Source organism: Varroa destructor, unplaced genomic scaffold, assembly GCF_002443255.2.
Source record: "Varroa destructor unplaced genomic scaffold, Vdes_3.0 BEIS01000003.1, whole genome shotgun sequence".
NCBI lineage: Eukaryota > Metazoa > Arthropoda > Arachnida > Mesostigmata > Varroidae > Varroa > Varroa destructor.
Window position 1 is genome coordinate 55,083,634 of NW_019211456.1, and position 27,969 is coordinate 55,111,602.

At 37.0% G+C, this 27,969-nt stretch overlaps 1 protein-coding gene across 1 annotated transcript; it reads left to right on the plus strand.

The window, feature by feature from the left end:
• The first annotated feature begins 2,133 nt into the window (after positions 1–2,133).
• LOC111247183 (uncharacterized) lies at positions 2,134–27,882 on the plus strand. Its single transcript, XM_022797829.2, has 6 exons — positions 2,134–3,112; positions 11,674–12,001; positions 16,368–16,503; positions 22,461–22,614; positions 25,262–26,091; positions 26,389–27,882. The coding sequence occupies exons 1-6, from the start codon at positions 2,628–2,630 to the stop codon at positions 27,084–27,086; spliced, it is 2,631 nt and encodes an 876-aa protein (XP_022653564.1). The 5' UTR covers positions 2,134–2,627; the 3' UTR covers positions 27,087–27,882.
• The last annotated feature ends 87 nt before the right edge of the window (positions 27,883–27,969 follow it).

Sequence of the window (27,969 nt, forward strand, 5' to 3'; positions counted from 1 at the left end):
GCTTGTTTGAATGCCGCGTGGGCGACTGTCATTGTGGATTATATCGCTGTCTATGAGCTGAGATTGTGGCTAAACTGTAGAGAAAAATATACTTGTCAATCAACCTTTATTTACTTGGCGCAGCCTGTGTTTGACGGCACGTCCCGTCTCTGAAACAGACGGGTTGCTTGATATGAAACGCTTGTTAAACCGCATTTCTTTTATTTTTTAGATACACAATATCTAATGGTTTTCGCAGTGGTGCGGTGGAGACATTTTTGTCCACTAAACTTAGGGACACGTTAGCTGGTCTATGTTTGAGACAGCCACGCGGTTTGTTCTGTGCTGAAAAAAGCCATCAACAGCCTGAAGTAGCGATGACGCTGAAGGATAACAGTAAAGTCAAACGTTAATCCCGAAACATTGAAATGACAACTAACATAAAATGATAGACGCTGAGGCGTCGAAAAACCTATTAATGTATTAGTTGTGTGCGTTAGCTAATGCTCCTCATGAATACAATTTCGTTGAAAAGTTTAGATTGATTTTAACTCTGTACAACCTTTACCTAACGGCAAATTCTAGTAATTGCTTGTGGCGAATCAGTGGTATACCCACTTTCTCTTCAGGGCAACTCGGTGAGAATACTTATGCGTTCAGGGATTCTAAAAAGTATTTAATCACACTGCTAATTTACCTATATTCGTACATAATATGAAGAGAAACGTAGTTCAAGACCAAATGAAATATATTTTTTGACTGAGTAAGCATTCCTTATCATAAATATTAAAAGTGAAGTTAGTAAGAACAACTATTCAAAATTAAAAAAAGGGATAAAATTTTTCACCCTTAAGACTCACAAAAGGTGTTCGATAGAATCACTACATTACAACTCAAAAATGCAGCGATTTATATCTAACTATATATATACATATATATATATGTGGTTAGACAAAGATAGACTTAGGATAAAACACGACATAATTAAACTTTTAATCCCAGTTTAGTCGGATTGCCTTACGTTAAGCCTGATTTGTAATTGCAACTCTGTTATTTTCTTAACTTTGGATATACATAATTCCCAAATATAAGTCTACATTGGTACCGCACTGTTCTATACATATATATATAACAGTACGGTACAAATGCGGTATATATATATATATATATATACAATTTTTCGCATTGATATTAGTGGTGTTTTTATTCAAGTACTGAGGGAAATGTCTTTTCAAAAGTATATTTTCTCAATAGAAAGGTTTGACAAATTTGTTGTTATGAGACAGATTATAAATACAAAATAAATTTGTCAAAACTTTCGGTTAGAAAAATATAATTTTTCAAAGGGACATTGGCAGCAGTTTTTCGATATTTACATGTATCTACCTTCGTCAATTTTTTTAAAATTTAGAAGATATATATATACATCTTCTATATTCTAATATCTATTTTAAACACGCACCTCACAAATAAAATAAGAAACTATGGTATCGTATAAAAACCATATATATAGAAGAAAAAACTGTTCACTGATTGTTGCTGGTTTGAATCTTTTGCTTCATGCTGCAAAGTTTGGTGTCTCAGCAACTGGTAAAAATTATCTAGAAAAATATTGGCTAAAATAAAAGAAGGAAAAACAACTTACATGTATCTTAAACACAAACTCCTATAGTTGTGTCTCGAAACATGATTTTAACCACCTGGTTTAATCAGGAATATCGTTTCCATATGTGACTAATGTTTTAGTAAATGCGCTATTCCGAGAGCAAATGCTAATTATTTTTTATCACTACGATGATTGTATTTTGATATATTTGACCTATAATGGTCGAATGTAAGTTATGGACGACAGCCTCATTGGTTACATTCCGGACACTCCGTTTTGCCACATTTACTTGATAGTGGCCTTTTTGTCACTGTACTATGCGTGTAACACAATTTACATCCAAGTACCTCATCGAAATGGTTTTCTTTGTGGCTAGTAACAATAGAAGGTGTTTCGATTATATAAATTAGTTTAATAAACCATGATCACGCTATATTTTCAATTTCATATTAAGTAACGTGTTTCCGCCAAAAATATTTGAATTTGAAGAAAAATGCGTTCATCCCAGGGTTCTTGTTTTGGCTTAGGCTGGTGGCGGTGCTGTCGCTCGGCGCGCTCCGCGTGTCCCACAATCTCTTCCCTCGGTGGTGTGTTGTTTGGTGGTGGGTATTAGGAGTTGTATCGGTATAGGTTTGTAGTTAGAAGCGGCCGCGTTTTGGATTGCGGCAGCATATGAACCTGGCTTGGGATTCTTGGATAATTTCGATCGTGCGAGAAAAGTTACAGGCAAGCCTCTTTGGCAAGACAATGTCTAGGAGAATAGCAATAGTAGATTGATTTAAGTGAGTGCAGACGCGTCGAGGCAGACCGACGACACCAATCGTGCCGGCGGATATTGAGTGCGTATTGTATCCGCAGCGCGCTTCAACCACATAGGCCGGGCGTCAATGTAAGCAGAAGGAACACAAACAGGCCACTGTTTGCGGCCCCCAGAGCAAGCTGTAACTAAAAAGTGTAATTGCTGAAAACGAAACAGTGAATACCAAGTGAGTGGTTCTTCAACCAGTGAACAGTTTCGAAACTCGTCTTGTATTTGGCCGACATGGCGACCGGAGCGAACACTACACCACTTGGCAATCCCCGTTTTATGGGTCCCCGGCCATCAATATCGTCCGGTGGTGGTGGAGGGAGTTCGTTACTACGGCCTTCGTACATAACAGCAGCGGGCGGTCCGCCCCCACAAACCCTTGTCGAGCGTGATCCCAACCTCGTGCCAACTTCTGGTGGTCTAAATCAAGGCCCTTCTTCAATAAATATGGTCGGACCCATGGGATTGAGTAGTGGCGGTCCTATGAGCCTTGGCGGACCTATGCTAGGACAAATGCCTCAAGGATTCGGTGGCTATGGAGGAGCATTTCCTTCAACCGAGTCTAACTTCCAAAACACAGACTCTTCACAGTACAACATGCAGCTTGGAGGTGGCGACGCAGCGATGGGGAGTCTAGGAAACCAGGAGCAACAGCAACACTCAGACGGGCGCAAAAGAAGCCGCAGTAGGGATCGTAAACGAAATAGAAGTCGGTCCAGGTGAGCAAGTTTTCAGTCTTAGATATTCAACTCTGAAAATAGTCTCAGTGACGATTGTACCCAATACTATATATTCACCTCACACCAATAGTAGTGTTCAAAAGGTGAATTTCTCTCATACATATGACATCATGTATAAATTATGTTTTTTATTTAGTAACATGCCATTTTTTAGTATATATTTACATGTAAATATTATGTGGATGCTATCATACGAATATTGCTATATATATAATATATTGGTATTACTAGCTCTTATAGTCACAATATCCCGCAGTGTTTGTGTAGTAACAGCCACATGATATATATACAAGCATAAATAATCATAGCAACAACGATAACACGAAACATGCATCGCGCTTACGGTGTTCTTTTTTGCGCGCGACTTAATTATTTTGAGCATCATCTGTAAAATTTTTCTATTCTTTTTATAAAGTACCGCCCTTTTAGGTTGTTACACTTGTTCGTAAATATTCAAGCAAGGTGGTCGTATTGTATGTACATAATAGAGTTCGTCTAATAAGAAGTAAAGTTAGCATCTCCAGCTACAGATGTTGTTATAATAGTTTTTCCTTCACTTAAGTTTTCGTGGCAGATGTCTTACATGTGAAGAACAAAACTCTACTTGCAAAACTACCTGGTTGATGCAAATATACTATTACTTATAAAGCCTACTAGATTATTTACATTATATGCTTCTGTTAGACGCATGCTTTTGTGTTCGTTATCCATGACGAGTTTTTTAATGTTATGGGTGACTATGATAGGGCTTTATAGGGTTATAGAGTTAATGTATATAAAAAAACGCGGTTCTTTCTTATCTTCCGATGTATATTTCTACAAGTTACTTCAGAATTTCATTATGCACTTATTTATACCATTCTTCTTGACCTCTCGAAAGAACGCCTTCTTCCCAAATATTGGCTTGTTATCTTATTCCCATGTTTCGTACAGTAGTAGTATGTTTTTATTCATACTAACTATCACTAGATAGTTATCACGTGTAATTCATCATTACACAATTATTTTCTTTCGTCTAAATAATGGTGTTTGCTTTGTGTAGAGTGACCAAGGTTACTTTTTTTGGCTAGCAGAAGGTTATCTTTAATATCCTATTCATTTATAGTTAATCTTAAATTATCTAAGAGGAAGTTAAATCAGTTTTTGAGATTTTACTGGTCTTTACTGTATTGGCTACTCAAAAGTAACAGTTATCGAAATCTGTTGCAAGAGTTCTAAACGGAAAATTATTCACACAAATATTAATTTCATGTTAATTTTATATTCTGAGTGTATATATATATGAAGCGAAAACGTATAAAATGTGTAAAATCAGAGTAAATTTAATAAGTCTTATGTTGTATTGAAAAACTAAGAAACTGCTCTTTTGTTAAAAAGAAAACATAATACAAATATGATAATTCGTAGTATCATTTTTCACACAATTACAACTTGGCGGCGTTCCCTGTAGGCGCTTGACCTTTTACACGTTTTACCTGCCTGAACATCCCGTCAGGCAAGGTCTATTTAACGTTTCGCCATTTTATAACTTCCGTGCGTATTGCTTTTAACGAATCCTTGTAATTTGCAATATAAGTTTATTATGTCAAAGGTGATTAACCACTGTGGGAACGTTGTATATATCATACAAGCATAAATGATTCGCCTCGAGTACTTGAATCACTCTCAACTACAAAAAATTTCCCTACTTTAACTGGTGGTCATCAAAAGTTAGATATTTTGGGTGCGGAGTTGCAGCAGGGGCATAATTTTATTTCTGTTACGAGAGAAAATATACTTATTATTTTCAACAAATTTTATACAATAAATACTTATATAACGGTCCAATTTAATCTTAATAGCCTATACCAAGTACGGCTTACCTTTGGTATGCTTTTCTACATACCAAGGCATCGCTGAAGTTCAAAGAACGGAAAGCCGTGTAATTGATTTTTATCTGTTTTTTTTTATGAGACAAGAAGTTCTACACAAGACACTTCTCTAGCATTAATTGTTTGTACCAGAGCACACGTGTGCTTATTAGCATGTACATTTTGATATTACATTAATCTGATTTTAAAATCATAGCGAAAACCAGAGTCAAGCAAACCTGGCCTGGTGTGGAAAGTTTTATCTGTTCAAGCGAGTCATTATATTCTTCCAACAAATTCTGGCCATCCAGCCTAGTATAATACATTCGAACAGCGTGACCCAATTTTATATTTCTTTAATAAAGTCAGTAAGGAATTTTAATAGCTGATTTGTTTTCGCTTTATGATGTTGATTAATGAGCCTGAATTATACACTTGTCTGAGTTTATTTTATATCAGAGCACTTGCTTTTGCCTTGTCATCCACAAAAAAACCTTTGCATTGCATGATTTCTTGGTTATTAGCGCAAAAATGGGAAAGCGTAAAATGGCCTGATTAAGGCTCATTAAATTTGACCCAAATCGAGAAAATATTTTTTTATTTCCTTGTAGCGTTTGAGTTAAAGTTGATAGATGTCTCGTATACTTTTAAGCTGGGCAAATTTTGCTGTATACCTCGTTAGCGTAGTAAGAAAATTGCAATAAGGATTAGCATTGTACCTACGATAATCTGCTGCGTTAAATGAAGCAGCGTTATTGTGCGCCACATATGAAGAAAAACCAGGCGCCGTTGCTTCAAATCCCATCAAAGCATAAATACTGCATAATTTACGTGAATAAAATTACATGTAACATAAAAAAACATTGTCGTCGTTTCTTATTTAGTAAGCCAAATATAAACTAGATTACGCAAGTATTTAAACAGCTAGGCGAGTATCAAGATATTCTACGAAGTACGCCTCTGCCGAAAAAAGCCGTGTACTACAAGGGTCTATGCAGTTCAGGTATTGAAAGCAATGGCGCTTTACGGGCCATGCTATTCGCGATTGAGAACAAACTTACAGACTTATAGAAAATCATCGCTTGCGTCCGTTTGCATTTCATTGAATGCTTTATTCTATCGGAAGTAATAATTTTTTATGTTAAACCTGTGCTTTTATATGAGCGAGTTCGCACCATAATGCGCCAAGTTATTTGTATCCCGCTCTTGGCATACACTGTTTCTTTTTTCTAATATTTTTCTTTTCCATTGAGAAATATTGAGTATAGTGGCTCAGATACATTTCGCAAATATATATATATTTATATATGTTGTATGCGGTAATAATCTGCGCATTTTCGAAATATAGGCAGAATATAGACAAGGGGAATAGAGCGCCAGCAACGCGTTTTGCTAAATTTTGGCGGTTGTTTTGTACGAAGATCAGTAATAATTCCATTGCGTCTTATTTTTAGTGGATTACTTTTGGTCCCTAGTCTTAAGCTGGATTTATTTGTATATTGTAGTTACAGCTGTGTTTTGGAGGAGCGGAAACTGGCCGAAGATAAGGGTAGTTATGCTCGACTTTGGTAATATACTATTCGTCTTAGTAAAATGTACTTCATTCTATAGAATCTGGAAATGATGCATTATGAAGTCCGGACTTTACTGCTAAAGTATTTGTTTAGTTTTATGGGACATTCACTCACCTATTAAACCTTAAAGTCCGTATGCTTAGGTTTTAGTTCGGAATTGATTGTAAAATGTGCTAATGGGGAGCAATCGTAACTACATGAATGAGTAGGATGTAAACTAGTATTCATATTCGGTTAAAAATTATTAAAGATAGTCAAAAAAATTTGACATAATTGGTTTGAAGGCCACGCGTGTGCTCATGAATCTCGACGCGAAAAGGTCTTAAAAATATGACACGTACAGATACGTAATTGCCATCCACATAATACAGGTACGTGAATATAAACAAGCACTTCTAGCGCTTCAGACAAACATAAGTTACTCAGTAGATAGAGACAATTAGATATTACGTCAAAGCATGTCAAGCTATGCCTGGTTGCCTAGTACTAAATACCTGGAGTAACTTAACGTAGTATACGGCTAAATTTCTGAGCTTTTTTCCTTGATGAAAGTTCGTTCTGTTATATGAACGTGGCCAAAAAAAGGTCACAAATAAATTGCTCCAAAGTACTGCAAGTTGTGGCTCTCGTCCTGTGGAAGTTGATTATATTATGAACCTGACAGGATTCAAATGACGGGGTGAAAAAAGAAATAATGTTCACTCCGGTAAAATAAAACTTAGCGTTTAAATACTGTAAGAAGTTGGATGAATTAGAACCGGCGTTCATTGAAAAGTAGACGATAATGAGCAAGTAAAGAGTAATCCCTTATAGGCATAACTTTCTTTCGCCTACAACTTGTATCACGTCAGAGGTATTTGATTTTCGGACAAAATGTTATGCTGTTTGGAACGGCACTTTCACTAAATTTTTATTAGACCTACTTTACTGCCGTTACTCTTTACCCTGATGCATGCCGAAGATTGACAGCAATGACGCAATTAACCTTTCTATGTACAGAGAGGTTTCGAGGTGACTAGGCCACATTTTTACGCAATGGGAGTTGACAGTCTATCATTATCCGTTTTTACGTTTGTCCGATATTGCGTCTTTTGCAAATAAAAATCTTAAGCTCCAAACGCTGAAAACAAAGATGATGGGCGCTGTTAGAAGATAGTACGTATTAATCTTCTATTCTGTTTCTTTAGCTCTTGTTTGCTGTATTGCGTAAAGTAATGAAAGAGGCAGAGTCAGCTATTCGCTATTTCAGTCCCCTCATTTCATAGCGCAGAAGTTACTAAAAACTGACGAGAATGTTCGGAACAGCTCAGGGAAGCAGTTGCCAAGGTTTATAAATAAAATGTACAAATAGTGAGGGTTCGAAGTTGCTTAAATCACCAATTAACTTTTTTATAATACTTATAATTTTATGTTATAGTGGACCTAGTCTTATGTTGAACCTTTGAACTTGAACAATTATGGATCTATAAATCCAGAGTTGCTTATATTTCTTTCGAGAAAAGGGAAAAAGTGATTTACCTTGTACTTCAGCAATCATTCAATAAATTAGAATGGTCAAAAGTACATTGCGAAGTTTATATCCAGCAATATTTTGGCCTGCTATAAAAAAGTTGCCACCGGATGTTTATTCTTTTTGATACATAGCTATGTAAGGTCACGTCGTGGAAGCGAAAAGTTGCCCACTTTCATCTGGTTAATGGTGAAAAACGCCACCGGTGAAGGATGCCTCTAACGATTCGAAAATCTGCTATCAGAATTTGGCGGAGCACTTTTGGCACGTTGGCGGAGAAATAGCCTAAAATGCTGTAGGAATACATTACTGGTAGAAGGCCGAATTATACACGCATACAATGTTTTAAAAGCCTCCAAATTGCCTTTTGGTTCGGTACTTCTATCTGATCAGTAGATTATAGTTCACGGAACCCGGAACCAAAGTCAGAAGAACCCAGAGTATGCCTGAACACGACAACAAAAAAAATGATTCTCATTCATAGATCATTCAGTGAACCCGTTCAAGTTCTCATTTCGATTGCAAAATAGTTGTCATGCATTTCTTGTGACACTATTTGAAATTAAAGAAACAAGTAAAGACAACTTCTGCGTATTGTTGAATACGGTTTGATGTTTAGATTAATCTAGATCAGTTATTTTCAATGAACGTTTGTACAGCTAGTGCTTAATGTACTTAGCTTAAATACTAAGAAATTCTAAGTAAGAAGCCAAGAACCTTTTTCTATAGTTGAATACAACCTTGAGACTCCCTCCCTATAGCATAACACGAGTACACGATGGACTAGTGCAATCTCGACGAAACTAATGGCAATATCCGCAACCAACTGTAGCGTGAATATTTACGGTAATTTACCTAAAAATGAAAAAACGTACATTTTTTAAGATTTTGATAGATGCATCTCCAAAGAACCGTTTTAATTAATATAAGCATTTTCAGTTGCGCTTCTTTGTCAAATTTATTCAGTAACTGCAGCGTCACATAATCATGATCAGGTGATGCAAAAGTGGTGTATTTCAATCTGAAAATTATCTGTGTTCTAGTAGCTCATCCAATAAACGTTGAATCTTGCATTGCTGCGTTTGCATGCATAATTCGGATTTGAAAATGTGACCACTAAGTCACGCGCAAACTGTGCATATAACGAAATAGAGTTCTTACATTGCTGTGTTATATTAACTGGCTCAGATCAGCTCTTATGAAGCTAAAACTAAATTTTGTAATATTAACCATTAATGTTTAAATATCCTATTTTTTGGACTTTTTTGTATGCGTGAATTGTTCATAATGTATAAGTACCATTCGCAATTATTCAAAATAGCAGATTTGCGAGTCAGCTAAACGTGTCCTAGTCCTGCTGGAAGTCTACAGTTATTTCGAGAGACGGAGTACCTCATTTAACCGTTTTACAAATGACTCTTTCGTCTCCGGCTATGATCGCTCCATTCGATTCAGCATTCTCAAAATAAAAAGGCCTATAATACTGAATGAAGACAAGTAAAAATTACATGCATAATATTGTTATACACATGCAAATTGAAACAAGATTCATGTTCTATATCGGTCGTATATTTCATTACGCCATTGAAGTTTCTTGTTCTACACACATATTACTCTGCAGCTTAGGATCACACGATACCGTTGAAATCTACGTTTTATTCGTACACTGCAGGTTTTCTGAAAGCGACGTAATTGCATCGACACCTTCCTTTTTGCAATTTCTTTCAGCGCAATAGAAGCAGAACAAGCTTTTTTTCTGCGAGAATATATTATGCTTCTAAGAAAAAATAAAAGTAGCACATTACTTAAAAAGTATGTACTCAACGATTTATAAAAAATGAGAATCGATAGGTGTTCCAGGATGTACTTTATCAGTGCACAGAAAAAAAAAAATGATACCGAAGCAGCAATTCTACATAGGGGAGTTTACTGGCACAAACGAACAATGACTCAAACACACAGGAATCGAGTGTATTATATTCTGTCCTCGCAGCTATAGACTTGCAGTTTTGATGGGTGAGGGCAGTTTTGTCTGCTTGTCATTCAATTTAGTGGGAGTGACTTGTCGTCGACACATCGCACAAATCTGACGTCCAGGTGTACTCGAGATCTTACCTTGCCGCACTGACCTATTACTCTCTTGGGCATGAGTGTTGCTGTAGTACCTATTTTTGTTGTTCGGTCAATGTCACTCCCTGTGGTTCTCGTAATGCATGAATGAACGTAGTCTCCGACTTCGCGGCCATGTTTTTTGTTCTCTGCTGAAGTAACCCGGTAATAATGCCTCTCCCCGTCCTTTTCACTAATATTTTGTCCGCTGAAATGATAACCCTTGAGTACACTATTAAAGTTACGATCGACTTATTGGTCGATTGAGCGTATTCATCGTTTTCAAAATAAACAGGAATAATAGGAATGCTAAATTGAGAGAGAAAGCCGAAAAGCTCTTATATATGTGATGATATGCATGTTGCATGATTCAAATAGATGACGATAAAAAATGTTAAATGCATTTTCTGTATTTTCTGCCAGTTATTCTACGATGTTGCAAAACATTTTTTCAACGAGGTTTCAAGTCAGTGTCTAATAGGCAAAGCCTTTCCAATTTTATGTTATCGTTGTGCTGGACTGGTGGCTTTTCGAGATCGCTCATGTCGAAGTCGCTAGCTGTTTTCTTTCAAAATTTTGACTATCTATACAAAAGAAAAACGAATATATCAATTAAGTACTATTGTATGCGTTCGAGAAGTACCTTTAAAAGATAGTCTAAAGATAGAAAAAAGATAATAATAAAGATGGAAATCCCCTTAGCGATTGCTAAGTATGAAGGAAACATTCAACTTTAGGTTTTCCGAGAGATATGAGAAAATCACATGGAAAATTCAAAGTTTCTCAGCGTCTGAGAGTTTGTTGTAATATTTTAATTCAGAATGATGTTCGCTATCGAAAAAATATTTTTACAGTCGTTTCGTCTGTGCCAGTAAACTCCCCTACGTAGAGTTACGGTCGAGCGCACAAAAACCTAATCCGCCACAAGGGAACGTACAGACTGCGGAAGCTTAATCAAGAGATCAAGGATTAAAATTATCTTTCGCTACTAAATGTGTGTACTGAACATCTAACTATGCGTAATATAGCGCGCCTATCTTTTTCCTAGGATTCGGCCCTTTTTATCATATATGCTTTATAATGTAATGTTATTTGAATGGCACATTGCTACGACAGGATCTTGTCCCAAATCGATAGCTCTTATCGATCGAATCGATATAATCGAAGAAATACTCTGAATGAAAACTGTATGCACTGAAGTCCCACAGGAGGAACCAAGGCAATAAATTAAGGGTGTAGTGAGGAGCTGGTTTCTAACTAGCAGGTTTGTACGCCATACGGAAAAACCATACGGTTTACGTATCAAAGAAAGAAGTTTGTATACCTTTGATACTTCTTAGTAAACATACTTTTCAAAATTGTTCAATTTTTTTTTCAGGCACATTTTAATTATCTTGAATTTGTCCATCTGAAGTGAACATAACATTCTGACGCTAACTTTTCTTCTGTTTTCTAATTTTGTGGTACATAATTTTAACTGTATGTATTTGTGGTCAGGTCTCGAGATCGGCGTCGGCGTTCCCGTTCTCGATCCCGAGACCGACGTCGAAGATCACGCTCCAGGGATCGACACCGGGGTCGCTCGAGATCCCGAGAACGAAGAAGTCGCTCTCGTGGCCGTGGTGGAAATAGCCGCAGCAGAAGCCGTGATAGAGATCGAGATCGAGAAAACAGCCAAAGTCAGCGAGAACAGACGACAGTAGTAAATAGCAGTGGAGTGCCTAGCGTTATGATGGTGCCGCAACTGTCCAGGTCCTCTATCTCGCCGTGGGACCAACTTCCGCCAGGAACCAACATTATTAACAACAACAACAATAATAATTCGGTAAGAAGTGGATGAGTTATGTTTTAATCCTTCCCATATAAAAGGTTATCTCTAAAAACGTGCTTTGGTGTCTTGGAAGATTTATTCAAAATTCTTGTGGAACACATTGAAATTACGACGAAAATTTGTCGAAGTAATTTATACACACATTATTATTCATATAATTACTTACGTAAACAAAAACAATTACATTATTTACAAAGATTCCTTGTTTTATTACTAATAGTAATATCACTTTAAACGAAAACTAATCATTATCGTATAATATTAAGTTGGCAGAGGTTATTTTCCTTTCCTCTCCATTATATTCAACAGACAACTGGGAAGACTACTCGAAGGTGGTTTGCTTAGCGCAAAGATGTTATATTGGACCTAAAGGATGTACCTGACCCTAACTGACTTTCATAAAATATGGATTGCGAGCGCTCCACTGTCATCAGGCGCCTTCAATTTATACAAAGTACACAAAAAATTAGGCGCCTTCGTGCCCCTGAAAATAGTGTACGTTGCAGCGAAGCGGTCTTTTCAATATTTTTTGATCTCACTCAACATTAAGGCTACGTGTTTCATTGAGGAACACGAAGCCGCAATGACAGATGCGTACAATAAATTGTTTTGGGTAACGAGAACTGTTGTTTCTTGTAAGGATGGAGAAGGGATGTCTTGTTCTTGGAGATCTATCCAAGTTCAAAGCCAAATTAAATTTCCATTCGAAATGGGCGATGGTTCCCGTTTAGTAAGCCTAGAAAAGTCTTATACACTGAAAATATTTGAGAAAGACTATATGGCCAATAAGAGTTTATATATAACCAAAGCTATGTAAAATTAAAAAAAAAACCGATAAACTAGGCAATGGTATCTTTTCACAGAAAAACGTCAGGCACACATGGCAAAAGCGGCGAAATACGCCCTGCAAAAACTAGGGTTAGAAGTTAATTAATTTTAAAACCCAATGTATTTTCTGGACCTCAGTATACCGAATCTCGTCCCTACGATCATTGTAGATGGAATGTATGAAAATAAATCCAGTCCCAAAAACCGACTAGGAAACTAAACACGTGAAAATGCATAAACTCGAAATAAATAGATGAAATCGCGGAGAGTCGCGAAAAATAGGTAATGAATTAATTTGTTATTTAATTTTGATGGACACGCTTTATTCTGATTAGGTGAAAAAGTCGAGATTACTTTTCAATTCTGTGTGGTAATTTTTCTGCATTATTTCGACGCACCATTTCAGAACTTGAAAGATCTCACAGAAAATTCTAATGATTAACTGCCAACTGAAAAGCAGACTCTGAGTTAAGTTACAGTTTTTACCTAGATTCCCTTTCGAACAAATTATTCAACGCTGATCTGTCGCTTAAAATGGTATCCCGCGGGCCGTTTCAGTGATATGACTTCTGGCTACTTGCTGTATTGGTCTGATATGAGCAATAAGGGCACGTACGATCGGCTGCGTTACCTGAACTGTGTGGTCTATATTCTGAGCAAATTACCTTTCCTGTCTGGAAAGTTAGAAATTAATTGTCGAATTATATTAAGCAGAATATCCATCGCCTTTAAGGGAAAAATATTTCGAAACGAATTAATAGACATATTACTACAGTAACTAATTCTTTACAAAAAAAAAGTACTGCAAACAAAATAATCTTTCAGTTTTACCCTTTTTTTTTGCTGTTTGTGAGTGCTATCAAACACCAAACTGCTAGTAACACACAACTGCGACAAATGTACGCGTTTTTATAAAAGATCCACTATTGTGGCGGAGAAAATGTGATTGACTACCTTATATTTAAGGTCTCCGTCATATAAGGGGTGTCATGAGTTAACGATTAATGGACAATCGTAGTTGGTGATGAAGAAAAATGGGTTTCGGCAGATTTCCCCGTAAGCCATTTTCAACCGACATAAACACCTAGCAAGTAAGGGACGATTGTGTAGAAATAAGGTTTAACGTAGCATGTAGACAAAAATTCGTTATTTCGTTTAAGGAAACCCTTGTGCCTAACTGCCAAGGAGAACTCACTGTAACTGATTCTAATAACATTTTTAACATAATATTGTTCTTTTATACGCGCTCGAATTTTCATCGATAAAAGACAGCATGCTGATATTGAGCCAATATTATCAAAAATATTTATATCGCCAAGTGATCACTTGTTCATCGTACACGACTATATAGTTTTTAAGAAAAGCGAGACTATAAATCGAAAGTGAAAGAATATTGAATATTGATAAAATGAACAAATAATTATAAAATACATTTTTATTTATATCAACTACGGTATTTGATTTAATTGGTGGAAATAAAAAAGGATGTCCAGCCAACTATTGTATCGGGTCCAGAGATTATGCATTAGAAAAAAAGAACGCTAGAGAGGCTTCGCGCGGTTATTATGATATAAACAAACTACGGCGAACCTGGGCAATCTAACCGGAATGCCACTACTGTTTTCGCGCTGAGCCAATTTAGTATTATTATTTGCATCGATGATTTACAGTATTACATCTATCTTTTGAATAATTTCTTAGAAATTCAAACCCGTTAGAAAGATTAGGATCGACTGAATAATGGCAAGTTGGCAACAATATTTAAGGGTAACCAGATTCATTTATGAGATGATTTGATGTCTCGATTTGCAAATTATTGACTGATTTAGACACAAGCGTGTGCCGCCAATTGGATTACTTATAAAAATGCGATATTTAGCAGATTTTGGAGTCTTTTTTTGGCTCCAATTATCTGATAGCTATTTCGTGTATAGCACCGTTTCATTTTTGTACAATTGTACTGAGAATTGGAAAATCGGCGAAATATAGATTGTTTATATTAATTAATATGGTGATAAATGATTACGAGAATCGACATTCAATTGGTTCAGATTTCACTGATCTTCATCTATATTGGATAATGCTCACTCACTGTTTGTATTTCTCTCGAACACAATGTGGTTTAAGCAAGGAGCAGACTTACATAAATTTGTGGCAAACTCGTGGCGCGTGTATTGGTGGGGTCAGGTTGATCGCTGTTATCACTGCTTTTGAAACCTCAATATTAATTTCAGATTTCATAATATGTTTCACTAGATAGATGGCTTTACTTTTAGCGAACGATATTTTTATAGGGACGAATTTTTTTAACCTTCCACACAAAAAACAAGCCCCTTCATCTTTGCAATGCGGCGTATGCCTTAGCCTTAAAGTACTAACATGGATCTTGCAATACAACACGACAGCATTATAGAGTATTTTTGGCAAATTCCAATAAGATTTTCCTTTTTAAATTTGGCTCACTTTACCATAATTAGTTCAGCTTTTCATACTAAAAAAGCAAATGAACTCTTAAACCCCAAACGGAGGGAATGTGTGAGTACAGCTTTTGCCTAAAACTAAGGGATCTATAAAATAAGATGGCCTTTCGGACTTCAAAAACGTCGTAAAAATCAAAGTTTGTGACGCGCTGTGAAAAATGATCAGGACTAATTTGACCATCTTACGTCTATTTATGTGAGATATGTTAGAAAATACCTATTGCGTAATGAAATGTATTGTATAAAAAACTCTAACGGTAGTCATTTAACGTTTGTGTAGGCAACCACCTATTTACTCACTAAGCATTCTATTTAAATACAAGAATTAGTTCATTACTACAAGGCCAAACCAATATGGCCAAGTACGGGGCTTACGGTTCGTGTTTTGCCGCAAGCTTTCTTTGCGTAAAGGATTTCAGTTGCTCAGGTATCGAAATTTTGCAGCATGTTAATATACGGTAAGGTTGGGAACCTTGATCTCTTATTTAATTAAAGTAAACTTGTAATCTGGGTCGCCAATTAAATTGAAGGCTTTGCTACATCTTCCAATGGCAAACGCGTTCCCTTTTTTTTTTTTATTAATAATGCAATTTACCCATTTTTATGATTGAGTTGATTATCTGCAGCTATTACCTTAAAATCTAAAAAAAATAATTTCTATACAAAGGTAGAATACTTTTTAACGAATATAAACAAGCAATTTTTCGAATATAAGTAAGCCAATATGAGACACCTCAAAAGTTCGTCTCTATCATAATAGTTTGAATAATTTACATCTATATTATCATTGTTCCATAGCTACAGTTCGTAAGTTTGCAGAATTTGTTTTAAAATGCTAAGTGTACCCATTTCTTTTCAATTTAAACTAATTTTTGTTTAAATGAAAAATGAAATTATTTTGAAGACCTAGCAACAAAATCAAACCGACTCAGCCTAGTCAGTGTCGTAGGTTCGAATAGAACTTATTAAAATTAAAAAAAAAATAAAGGACAATGAGGAATAAAAATAAATTTACGGTGATATTTAAATGCTATGCTTGACATTCGTTTTAGAACCCACCAATGGTCATGAACGAGAATTCGCAGGAGGATTCACGTGAGGCACGCCGTGAGCGTAGAAAGCGATCGCGCTGGGGAGGCGGTGCCGAAGACAAGGTGTTTATTCCAGGCATGCCCACAATTCTACCCGGTACGCAAAACTTACGACTTACGTAAAGACTACGATTTAACTTCTTTGTATATTTTTCATTGGCATTGCGGTTTTTAAATGTAAGGAAACTGTTATATAGTTAAGCTATGATTTAAACATTATTTTGAGCTATGCTGAATAAGATTAAAATATTGATTATTAAGATTTCCCCATCTACAAAGAACAGGTTGGAGATGAATTAAATTCAAGACATTCTGGCTAAATTTGTTTGAATTTAAGCAATCTGTAGTGTTATCTTTATAAATGAATACACTTCAGATTTTAATAAGCATAGTTTAAGATAGAGTTCTACCGAGTGTGAAATGCGTATAGCAAAATTTGTCGTTGACACTTTGTAAATAGACCTTACGGGAAAACACTATCTTTTTTCTGTAGAAGATCTTAATGTCAGCCTCCATTTTCTGAAAAAAAGATGCTGGTCTTTTCATTCGATTAACAAGAAAAACACTTTACGCAATTTTTTTTTATAGTGTTTTTTGAGTTACTTTTATTATATACATGTATAGTATGCACATGGTGTTAGGTATACACACGACAGAGGCTTTCTTGACCGCAGTCGACGTTTCTTTGTATTGTTAACGGCTAGGCTTTAACAGTACATAATGAAATATTTAGTTTTTTTTGGGCAAAGGAAGATGATTTTATTTAAACATGTTTACCATTGTCAGTGCTTTAAGACAGTAATCCTCTTTATGAGTCCTGAATGATTGACGAATAGTTGTCGTTGTAACTCGAAAATGGAGTAGAGTTCTGTTGAAATATTTTGTCTTTCGAATCTTGTAAATGTCTTCGTGCATTTGTATCTTGCTTGGTTTATACTTGTCTATACTTGGTAACTTCCATTTACAAAAGCGGATTTAGTGATTGGCTTTTTAGAGTTCAAGTTTACCAATCCCTTCCAATAGAATTTTGTACATGGATCTTCGTACCGAAGTCGGTTTTGTTCATCCGGAGGTACTACTGACTTCCACTCAAGAAAACCAATAAATCGGAGAACCCGAACAAATAAAAGCATTTCGTAAATGGCTCCATTTCCTTTTGCGATTACCGATAAAACGCGTCTTATACATGGACTAGAGTTGGGGTCTCAGTTTACACAAACACTAAACAACGATGCCCTATACTGTGTCAGAGGCATGTAACTTCAGAAACTTTCCTTTCGGTTATAACATGTCTTATTCTTCTCAAGCGATAACGCATGAGAGCGTATGTTTCGATATTAGATCACGTGAGGCAAGGATATTGCGAGAAGAGTCGATTAGCTTGTCGAACTCCGAATTTTTAATGCATATGTAGGTTTGCTCCCATGCATTCCAAACTTCAGTTGAAATTCAGTTGAAAATACACAGCTTTTAGCCTTACATACGTTTTGATCATTTCAGATCAGCAGAGAGGCCTGTCATAGCACTTTATGCCAATGTGAACACAGTACAGTCGTGTACGGATGCTATTGCTCCGCTTAAATCGGGAAAGCCGTGCTTTGAGTTAACCCGTGAACAACATGTTGTAGATTTCGATGTAACAATTTTCCATTGCATTAATTATGCCGTCAACTAGCTTTGCTAGTTTCGAATATGACGATTTATTTAAACCGTAGGGATAGTATGTACGTTAACACAATGGAAGGGTGATATCTACTTGGACAGCTGCATGGCACTCGATGTTTCCACTAGTAACAATTTGGAAATCTTTTCTCAAGTGCTGCATGTCTATTTGCATAATTATTAAAAACAACTGGATCATTTATTTTTGCATTTCAGGTTTCGAAACCTCGGTATTTGTTGTTATCCAAATCTGCATGAGTTTCCGTAAACATAACAATCATTTTGTCTAATGATCTCATTTTGAGATTTTTTCTATCTAACTTACTCACTTACTTACTCAGTTACTTTTTAAATTGAACTGATTACTCTAAAACAGCGATTTTTCCACTTCCACAGAATTCCCACTGCCATGCAAAATTTAGTCTCGTTTTATTCTAGGCTGCAGAAAAGCCACACTTCGCTATTAAGTGTCCCACATTAATTGCTCTGAATTCTGGACAATATTCTGTGTAGAGCGCAAAATTTTAAACCTCTGTAGACCTAGGTTTCTATATGAAAAATGGCGTAGGTCCAATTAAATGTCCATTATGGTAGTAAGTCGTTTCGCACTGCTGAACAATAAGTGACTCTTAGTGTCTTTTACGGTTACGAAATGGAGGTTCCTGTGATTGTACCTTTGTTGATCGACCTCTCTAGTGGGTTCCGAATTGTGGGTCTCTCTAGTAGTGTGAGATATTTGCGACTGCTTTGACTAACACGACTGTTTCTATTGTCACTCGTCGGCCTCCTAAGCATATCGGACCAGAGCACTCCGATCTGATTTCTCCGTGGTCAGCCAATCTCTTGTGTGACTTCTGCGTTTTGTGATGGCAGCTTCTTACGCCTTTTGTTCCGCTACAAAGGCTTATCCCGTATACGATTCTTGTTTCGTATTTAGTATGAAAGGAAATGCTGCATCTTTTCCAATAGCTTTGAACGAGCTTCTGTTAAAGAGGTCAGCAATACATGTGAATATATCTGCAATGAAGTGTCGTTTGGTCATTTTGTGATGAATGAAAGGTCTTTGTCCATGGCTTGTAGAATAAATATCTGACTTCGAGAAGTAGCCGAGCTTCTTTTCAGGAAGGCTAAGCCTGTCTTCATAACAGTTTATGGTCAGTTTCATATTCATAACTGTTGCCTATCTAACTTTGCCGTGAATTCGTATGATGATCTGATTGCCACCACTGAAAGTGCGCATATTTCTTCATCGAATTCATACGTTCGGTATCATCAACATGTTGTGCTCGTTGAACAGGGAAAGCAATTATTTGTACCAAAGAATTATATAAAAAAGAACGTGTGCGGAAAATTAATGGGTGAAAACATGTTTATTTAATATTAAGCAAATTATTAAAAAATAATTCTGGAAGCCCATTTCGACAGAGAAGGTCAATATTTAGCATTATTAACGGTAACCTTTAGATGAAGTCCGATAAGTCAAGTTTTCACACATTTTCCAGATTTCAGCGTTTTCGAAATACACTGCGAGTGTCTACGCTATTTATTATAACGAAATGTGGGTATTGAAAAATGCTAGAATATAATCACTTCAGACGCATAGTTTTATTTCGTAGGTTTTTCAAAAATTCGAAATCAAACACAAAACAAGCGCTAATGTTATCTTAATTTATTTATATTTAATATTCCGACGGCACCTCACTTTAAATGTGCCATGTATATCGCATTTTAGATAATGACGATGTGATGGTTAGTTAACATGATAGAAATCCACTTAAATAAAATTTTGCAGATGCAATTTCTACAGTGCTCTTCAGTTAATAGGCTCTTATTATACGTGACACTTTCGAGAGTTAACTTTCGAGATTTTCTTAAAAAGAAATTGTTTTTTTCTACTGAAGTTAATCTCAGTTGATCGAAAAACACTTAAAGAATATGTTGGTATCAAGATCTTGTCTAGATATTTTCTGGACAGATTATACATATAATATGATGATGCCGATGCGGTGATCTGGATGATGTACCTATAATTGAACGGGACGGGGGTCGCTACTTCAAGTGAAAAGCGCATACTCCGCAATCTGTGTGGACAAGAAGTTATGTAATATATATCGTTGTGTAAATTTAATCTAGATTCGCGTAGGCTCAATCTAAAAAAATAAGCAAAATAGTGCTCACTCCAGTATACAGATGAACATCATCATTGGCAAATCAAGTATAAATAAACAACGTAAGGCTACTTCGATGTTTTGGCAAAACTATAAAAGGCTGAAAGAGCTTTCCAGAAACAAATTGTGACAGGCCTTCTAAAAATCGTAAATAAGGACTGCCAAATGTTGACGCTACAGCATTATAAACTTGATTACCCAAGTTAAGTGAAATGACGTAGCGGCTAGAGCAACAGCGCGGATGCATCTGACTCTTCCTGGAAACTACTGTACATTACTACGTAAACATTTGTGTGAAATTCAATACAATTTTAAATTTTTAAACATTTTTCTTACAAGATACAGTTGAAGCAACAATGAGTTACGTGGCCTCCAGGCCAAACAACAAAGTATAAAAATTTAATATTCCACCATGTGACCATGCAAAGTGTTTATTCCGTTTACACATTTACATCATCGTTATCTATTTAGATTAAAAATTTTATTGTGCTTGCATATATTATTTCCTCTAGTTCATATATATATATATATATATATATATATATATATATATAGAATGTCCCAGTGCACGTAATCTTACAGCCGCTTGTTTGTTAGTATTGGCGTGTACAACAATGTCTTTTTGCATATCCTCTCCCGAGTACCACATTTAAAGACTGTTTTTTTGTTCATTTCCCGAAATCTTCATAAGAGCTAAGCTACACTCAGGTAATACAGTACTTAAGGCAAGTTTGTACGACGAACGGTCGCTAAATCATATTCGCATGCGCAAAGCTGCTATTGTGAGAGATTTACTAACCTTGTAGAATTCAGGATGGAGCTTTAAGTCGCATGCAATGATGATGGATCAGCCCGACCTCACAAAAGCGATGCTTTCACGCATTTACAAAACCTAAAACAAATAAGCTAAGCCGAATTAATTTAAAAGGTTGATAACAAACACGTGAATTAGTTTTAAGTCTATTGTTCCTACAGCCACAGTAGTAGACTTTTATTTATTAGAACTATTTTAAACGTTTGCCAAGGAGTTTTTGATAACATTTTGAGTGAATTCTAAAAAACATTGGTTCCTGTGAATCGCATTAAGCGCGAATACCTCAAACCGCTATTGTTGTTAGATCTCGACAGGTGACACTGCTTCAATGACGACAATGATGAGTGAGGGTAAAGAGAGCCTTGCGCATATGTTCACGTCTGGCAATTATGGTTTGATCTGTATTAGGATAAGTAATCCAGAAAAGGTAGTAAGCCATTTTTTACATCTGACCTATAAAACAGCCAAATACACGAAAAATAAAAATAGGATTGCTCAAAATCTTAATAACCGGTTGCGAGTATGTCATATAAGCTCGATTTCCAAGGACTTTATAACATCCTGAATCTTCGTGATCGGAAAAAAATTAACTCTTTTCGTTCTATTTTTTATTTTAATAAAAATTCTGCGTTATTTTTTCCTCAAAAATTAGCATGTTTCATGCTTTTTGAGCCTTTTAGTTTGTTTTACACTAAAGTTATTTGCTCCCGTTTTGCTATTCATTTCGAAATGCGTCCATCGGGGAACCCCTGTTTCGATAACCTTTTGCGGGCTTACTAAGAGGGATTAAAGCGATGTTAAAATCAGCTGAATTGTTCGACGATTTGATATTTCTGCGGATTTCATGAATCTTCGGTATGTTATAAAATTGCAAAGGGTTTCAAGCATCTTTTTAAATTTTGCTGAAATTTGTATAACCTGATGACTGAGCATATATAACTGCTAAAGAATCTTCATTTCCGCAAATCAACGACACCTTGCGAGAGTGTTCAGGCCTCAAAAAATCTTTGGACAAACTTTCCATTAGGTTTTCATTGTAACGACTGAAGACTATTCGATAATTTACTTCATTTACCACAGGTACTCTGATAGTATGAGAATGAACCAGCTAAAGCTGTATCTTCGTTTCCTGTCATTACCAGTTTGTTCAATCAGGGTATTTGAATCCACAAGTTGAAGTAGCTGAAGTTTCAAAAACAGCAGATTTGATAAGAAACATAAATTTTTTAATAGCTTTCATTCGAGACATGGATTTGAGTACGCAAAAATTAAACTAGGTATTTTAGGAAAGCATATTTGCAATGAAACCTGGCCATATATGCTATTCAAAGCCTTCTTCCTTACGAATTATATTGTAAAAAGATTTCATAATATTACATAATTTTGGTAAACATATTCGAACTTTTCCAGGAAATATGACTCAGGAACAAGAACGAGCGTATCTCCTTCAGCTACAAATAGAGGAATTAACTCGAAGACTTCGCATGGATGATTTAGGAATTCCAGCGAACCCAGAGGAAAGATCGCCCTCACCTGAACCTGTGTATAATGCGCAGGGCAAGCGGTTAGTATAGGTGAAGTAGTAGTTCAATTCTTGTTGAAGTTTTCTATATTAACGAAATTACTTCGCCCAAATTCATTGCCTGTGTGATCTTTTTTGACGAGGCCCCTTCTGCGCAACCATTGGTAAGGCACAACAAGCAAAATCCGTGGTTTGAGCCTAATGTTAAACGCCGTATCATATTGAATCACATGTAATTAAATCTAAGGTGATATCTTTAGGTTCAAACAAAGAGCATTGGAGGTCACCAACTTCAATATCGTAGTTCACTATCATTCTACACGACATAAGCTCTCCTGTTGCAATTTCGATAAACGTTTTCAAGCTTAATAATGCCATCCGTAATATTCTGCATTTCATGTTGAAGTATTGTCAAATACAGTGTCGAAATTGAGTTGCTCTATACTTACATTAGAAGGTGTGAGATTTTCAACTGACCTTTGTCCTTTGTGTAGGACTTGAAGGGCCTAAACCTACACTAAAGGGTGATTAAGCATATTGTACGGTTAAGTAATAAAAGTTATTTGCTCGGTAAAGAATCAACAAAAGTTAATTGTACCTTACAATAGAACAGATATAAAGGAGACGGGCGATTTGCTTTTATGGTAATCTAGGAGAAATTTAGGTAAGGAATTAATTTCTTTAAAGCGCTTTTTCTGACCTTTTTACCGGGTATAACTGGCATCTAGTGATATTACGAAGTAAATTTACTGTAAAAACGAGAACAAGAGATGAGTTATCAAAAGCTTACTTTCTTCTTTGTTTGTCCCACATTCTATTTATAGCTAAGTGAATACCTGTGAACTTCTTAAATTAGCAGGATAAGTTTTTTTCAGCAATCTTATCTTGCACGAACACTTCGTGACTTTGCAGATGATTTGGCTGATTTTTGAAATAAGAAAATATACCAGCAATGTTTAAGGGGTAATGCCTGTTTTGTCGCAATTTTTTCGCGACGTGAGAGCATCTCAAACATTAGTTTTTGCTTAAGTATTAGTTTCTTCACAGGGATTTTTTCGTAGACAGTGTGCCGTAACGGAAACTATAGTAGCCCAACGAGCTCATTGATTAGGGATATAAGATTGGAAAAAATAAACGTTAATAAAGGTTAATATCATATGAGGTGATATTTATCGAGAATCTTGATTGGTATCTATTATTTTTTTATTGGCTCTTGGCCACGAAGGCCAAACATTTTTTCCTTCGTTTGGTACAAGTGTCTTTCAAAAATAAATATTCATCGAAACGTAGTGTTTTTTTATGATAAGGCTGCACAGATTTTAAAGTGTCCACTACTTGTTCTCTTACAACATCATGAGGGCAAGTGTATAATGAGTGTATAGGCAGGTGTGCGCCGCATCGACCAGCAGCAAAGCCGTTGTTCCTTCCTGTCGATATTAAATTGTAGGTGAACAACGAGAGCAACATTTCCTCAGACAGATAAAAATCTGAATATATAACTGTTTCTGATGTTTTCCATCAAGATGCGTTAACTCGTGCTTAAACGGCAACGTTTCCCATTTGCTAAGTCTAGAGCACTAAAGCGGGAGATAAAGTAAATTACACATAGGATTACTTCAGTCGTTTCTACGACTAAAATAATGATTAGATGTCATTTTGATATAGAAACCGTGGGAGCTTAGGTGCACTTTCCCTGCAGGTGGCCAGAATATATTTGTTGATATACTGCTTTAGATTTGATAATCCTCTGGGGCCAGCCCTTATAGGCATCATTATTAAATGTAACGTTCTGCGGTGCGATGTTTGGCTTTCTAGCAATGGTTCAATTTCGGTCAAGTATAGTTTGTCCAACTCTTGCGGAGGACAAGATCTGATATATGTAACCATTTTCAGTTCTTAGTCTCAGCTGCCGTAGACCATGATGCTTAATTTGCAACCATTGTATTTTTGAAGGAGGTTTTACAGCTGTGGAAAGTTTTAGCGTGTGTAATGAGTTGAATATACTACAAATTCTACAAACGTAAAGCCTTAGATCAACCTAAGCTGACCCTTAAAATGCCTTATTTTAAAGGCATAGTAAAAAAATAGTAAAAAACTGTGATCTTACCAGTATACCTTCATTATGTAGATTGCGCACAGTGTGAAATTTTATGCTAACCCGCTAAAGGCTTGTATTTTTTATCATCATTTTATGGTAATTATGTTTTGTGCTCGAGCAAATTTAATCTAGCTGAGTCACCTTTGAAAATACTCTTTTATTTATGCACTAAATACTGACGTTTATTAGCTACTGGATTGCGCATTTACTAACCGCCTGGGCAAATGCTGTTTCTTAGGTATGACACTGGAGCCAGTAATAACCGTTTTTGTGCTTTGGTATTAACGCCCGTCAGGATGCCATCGAAAAGTCGTTTGGATATGGGATGACGCGAATTCATATGTGTTTTCATCTCCTTCACAGAGAAATCACGATAAAGCTTACGCAAATCTTAGATTCTGCCAATATTCTAGGTAGCTCCCATAAAGCATAATACATAGAATGCTATATGTAACTGTATTTATTTTTGAAAATGACACAAAACATTATTGGATTCACAAGTTGATTTTATGATAGCGTCATACCTTTATTCTCCGTAGCTTTGTTCTTCAGTTATGCCTGATAATGGCTTTACTTGTTAATTTTGCTTAGGATGAACACGCGTGAATTTCGAGTACGGCGACGGATTGAAGATGAACGTCATGGGTTGGTCCAAGAGATGCTTAAGCTAAATCCCGATTTCAAGCCTCCGGCGGATTACAAACCGCCTTCAATTCGCATCTCAGAAAAAGTCTCCATTCCTCAAGAGCAGTATCCAGATATCAATTTCGTAGGCCTGTTGCTCGGCCCCCGCGGCAACACGCTTAAGAATCTCGAAAAAGACACCGGTGCCAAGATTACCATCCGAGGGAAGGGATCCACTCGCGAAGGCAAAGTTGGCAAGGACGGACAGCCGCATCCTGGCGAAGATGAACCCCTGCATGCGCTCTGTTCTGGATTGACCATCGACGCAGTGCAAAAGGCTGTCAAAAAGATCAGCCAAATAATCAAGGATGTCATTGAGACACCAGAGGGACAAAACGACCTGCGGCGTAGTCAACTACGTGAGCTTGCATTGCTCAACGGCACTTTGCGTGAAGGCGACGATTCATTCATGCGCTGCAACAATTGCGGAGCAAACACACACAAATCGTGGCAATGTCCTGATAGATTGAACGTCACCAACAACGTTATCTGCGCAGCATGCGGAGGAGCGGGACATATTGCACGCGATTGCCGCAATAAAGGAGGCGCTAGCGGAGGCCTGGGCTGGGGAAACCAAGGCGGCGCCGGAATAGGCGGTACCGGAATGGGCTCTGGGGGACCGGGCAATGCTAAGATTGACGAAGAGTACATGTCTCTTATGGCAGAACTGGGCGAAGGGCCGCCGCCGGATATGCAAGCAAGCCAAGATCAAGGAGGCCACAGAAGCCATTTCGGAGGTGAATAAGCTTTATTGATTAATAAATACTACCAAACAACTAAAACAAATATGTATTAGAATCATTTCTCAGTCAACAAAACCTCTTGTCATGTGATCTTTTGCCATATATATATATATATATATATATATGTTTGTATATGGCTCTACGCTTATTTTGCCTGGCGAGTGTATTTTAAAAAACACTTGAGCACGGATTTAGTTATGAAAGATATAATTATATTTGAAGGTATCTTTTTTTTTTCTACATCTTATGTTAACCAGTAAGTAATATTGTTCTTTTTGTTTCTCTTTCTAGGGTCGGGCGTCCTCGGCGGTAACCGTGGCGGGCCAATGAAAGCCCTCGGGGCAGCGGGTGGCCCCCACGAGCAGAGACTGGAGGACGGACAAGGACCCCCTAGCGGATCAATGGTGGGTGAGGGCGGGCCACAAGGAGGTTTTGGCGGACCCGGGCAAAACAACGGGGGTGGTTGGAGGTCTGATGGAGGTGGGTTTGCTCGAGCTGGATGGAGAAGTGCTCGTCCCAGTGGCTTCAATAGAGGAGGAGGTCCAGGAGGATGGGGAGGTAGTGGTCGAGGGCAGTGGAGCAGGGGTCCAAGGGGACTCCCGCCCAGAGTACCACCTCCCGGTCCTCGTAATGACGGACCTGGCAGTATGGATCAAATGCCACCATGGGGGGGGCCTATGGGGGGAATGGGGGGTGGTCCAATGGGAGGTCCTCCTATGGGTAACATGGGTGGTCCGATGGGCAGTGGAGGAATGATGCCTCCATGGAGTCAGCATACGCCCCCACCAAATATGTATTCCGTGCCACCGCCATGGATGTTCGGAGGGCCTCCACCAATGTGTCCTCCACCAGGCGCGCAAGAGAATACTGGGGCTAGTACGGTGAGTGGGGGCACAGCAGGTAATACCGAAGAGACTACCTCCAATGAGAACAGTGGAATAGACTTTGCGTCACTGTTGAGTGCTCCACCTCCGCCACCACCGCCGTAGAAATGTGTCTTAAAGATACGAGAGAAAGAATTCACTTTACTAGAGTAATAATAATACATCACATCTGTATAACAATAAAATGTGCATGTAGGCACCATTCGGGAGCTAAAACAAAAAAAAAGGGGCAGATATCTACCACTGAACCGCAAGCGATGAGATATGGAAGCGGAACGTGCTGCCTCTCTCATGTTATTATATTATAAAGATTACATAAAGTCGCACTGAAATGTTACTAATTGCAAATTTATCACATGGCAATCATCAATATTAAAAAAAAAGAAAGTATTGAACTTTTCATTAGAATTACATCATATAGGCGGTATCAACCACAGATAGATGCGCAAATCACCAAGCGTGCAAACGAAACAAACGTGAGACACCAATATTAAGATGATGTGATTATACTACTACTGTAAAACAAACGCGTATATATATCGGGCATCCTTGCGAAGAGTATGAAATGCTTGAAGAGAGGGGTAACGTGCTGATTCAGTCGGCGTTGCGGAACTTGTTTTGAAGTTATAAAATCAACCTGCAGTAAGCGTAGCTGTAGGAAGAGCCAGTTAAGGTGACGGGTGCGCTGATGGCTAGTTCGAAAAAGATTAATAGAGTTCATTGAATACAAAGGTTGAAGTAATTATAATATTGGTGTCAAGACGAGTAACCAAAACAATATGTGAAAAAGTAAAACACCAAGGTATGAGGAACTGAAACTTTGCAGTTGTTTATACCTATTCAACCGAATATAATTATAAAATAAAGGCGAAAAAGGTATGAGCATATTGTGTATACAAAAGGAGAGTTCTTTCATTTTACTATTTAAGCAGTTTGTTGATGTACCTCGTTTTCGCAGTAGTTTATGAGGATTACTGTCAGTCTAGAG

Bases quoted from the DNA above. Each gene is read 5' to 3' on its own strand.
- LOC111247183 (XM_022797829.2), top strand. From the start codon at position 2,628: ATGGCGACCGGAGCGAACACTACACCACTTGGCAATCCCCGTTTTATG. The intron at 12,002-16,367 runs GTAAGAAGTGGA...CATTCGTTTTAG, and splicing joins ACAACAACAATAATAATTCG to AACCCACCAATGGTCATGAA. The intron at 22,615-25,261 runs GTTAGTATAGGT...AATTTTGCTTAG, and splicing joins TATAATGCGCAGGGCAAGCG to GATGAACACGCGTGAATTTC.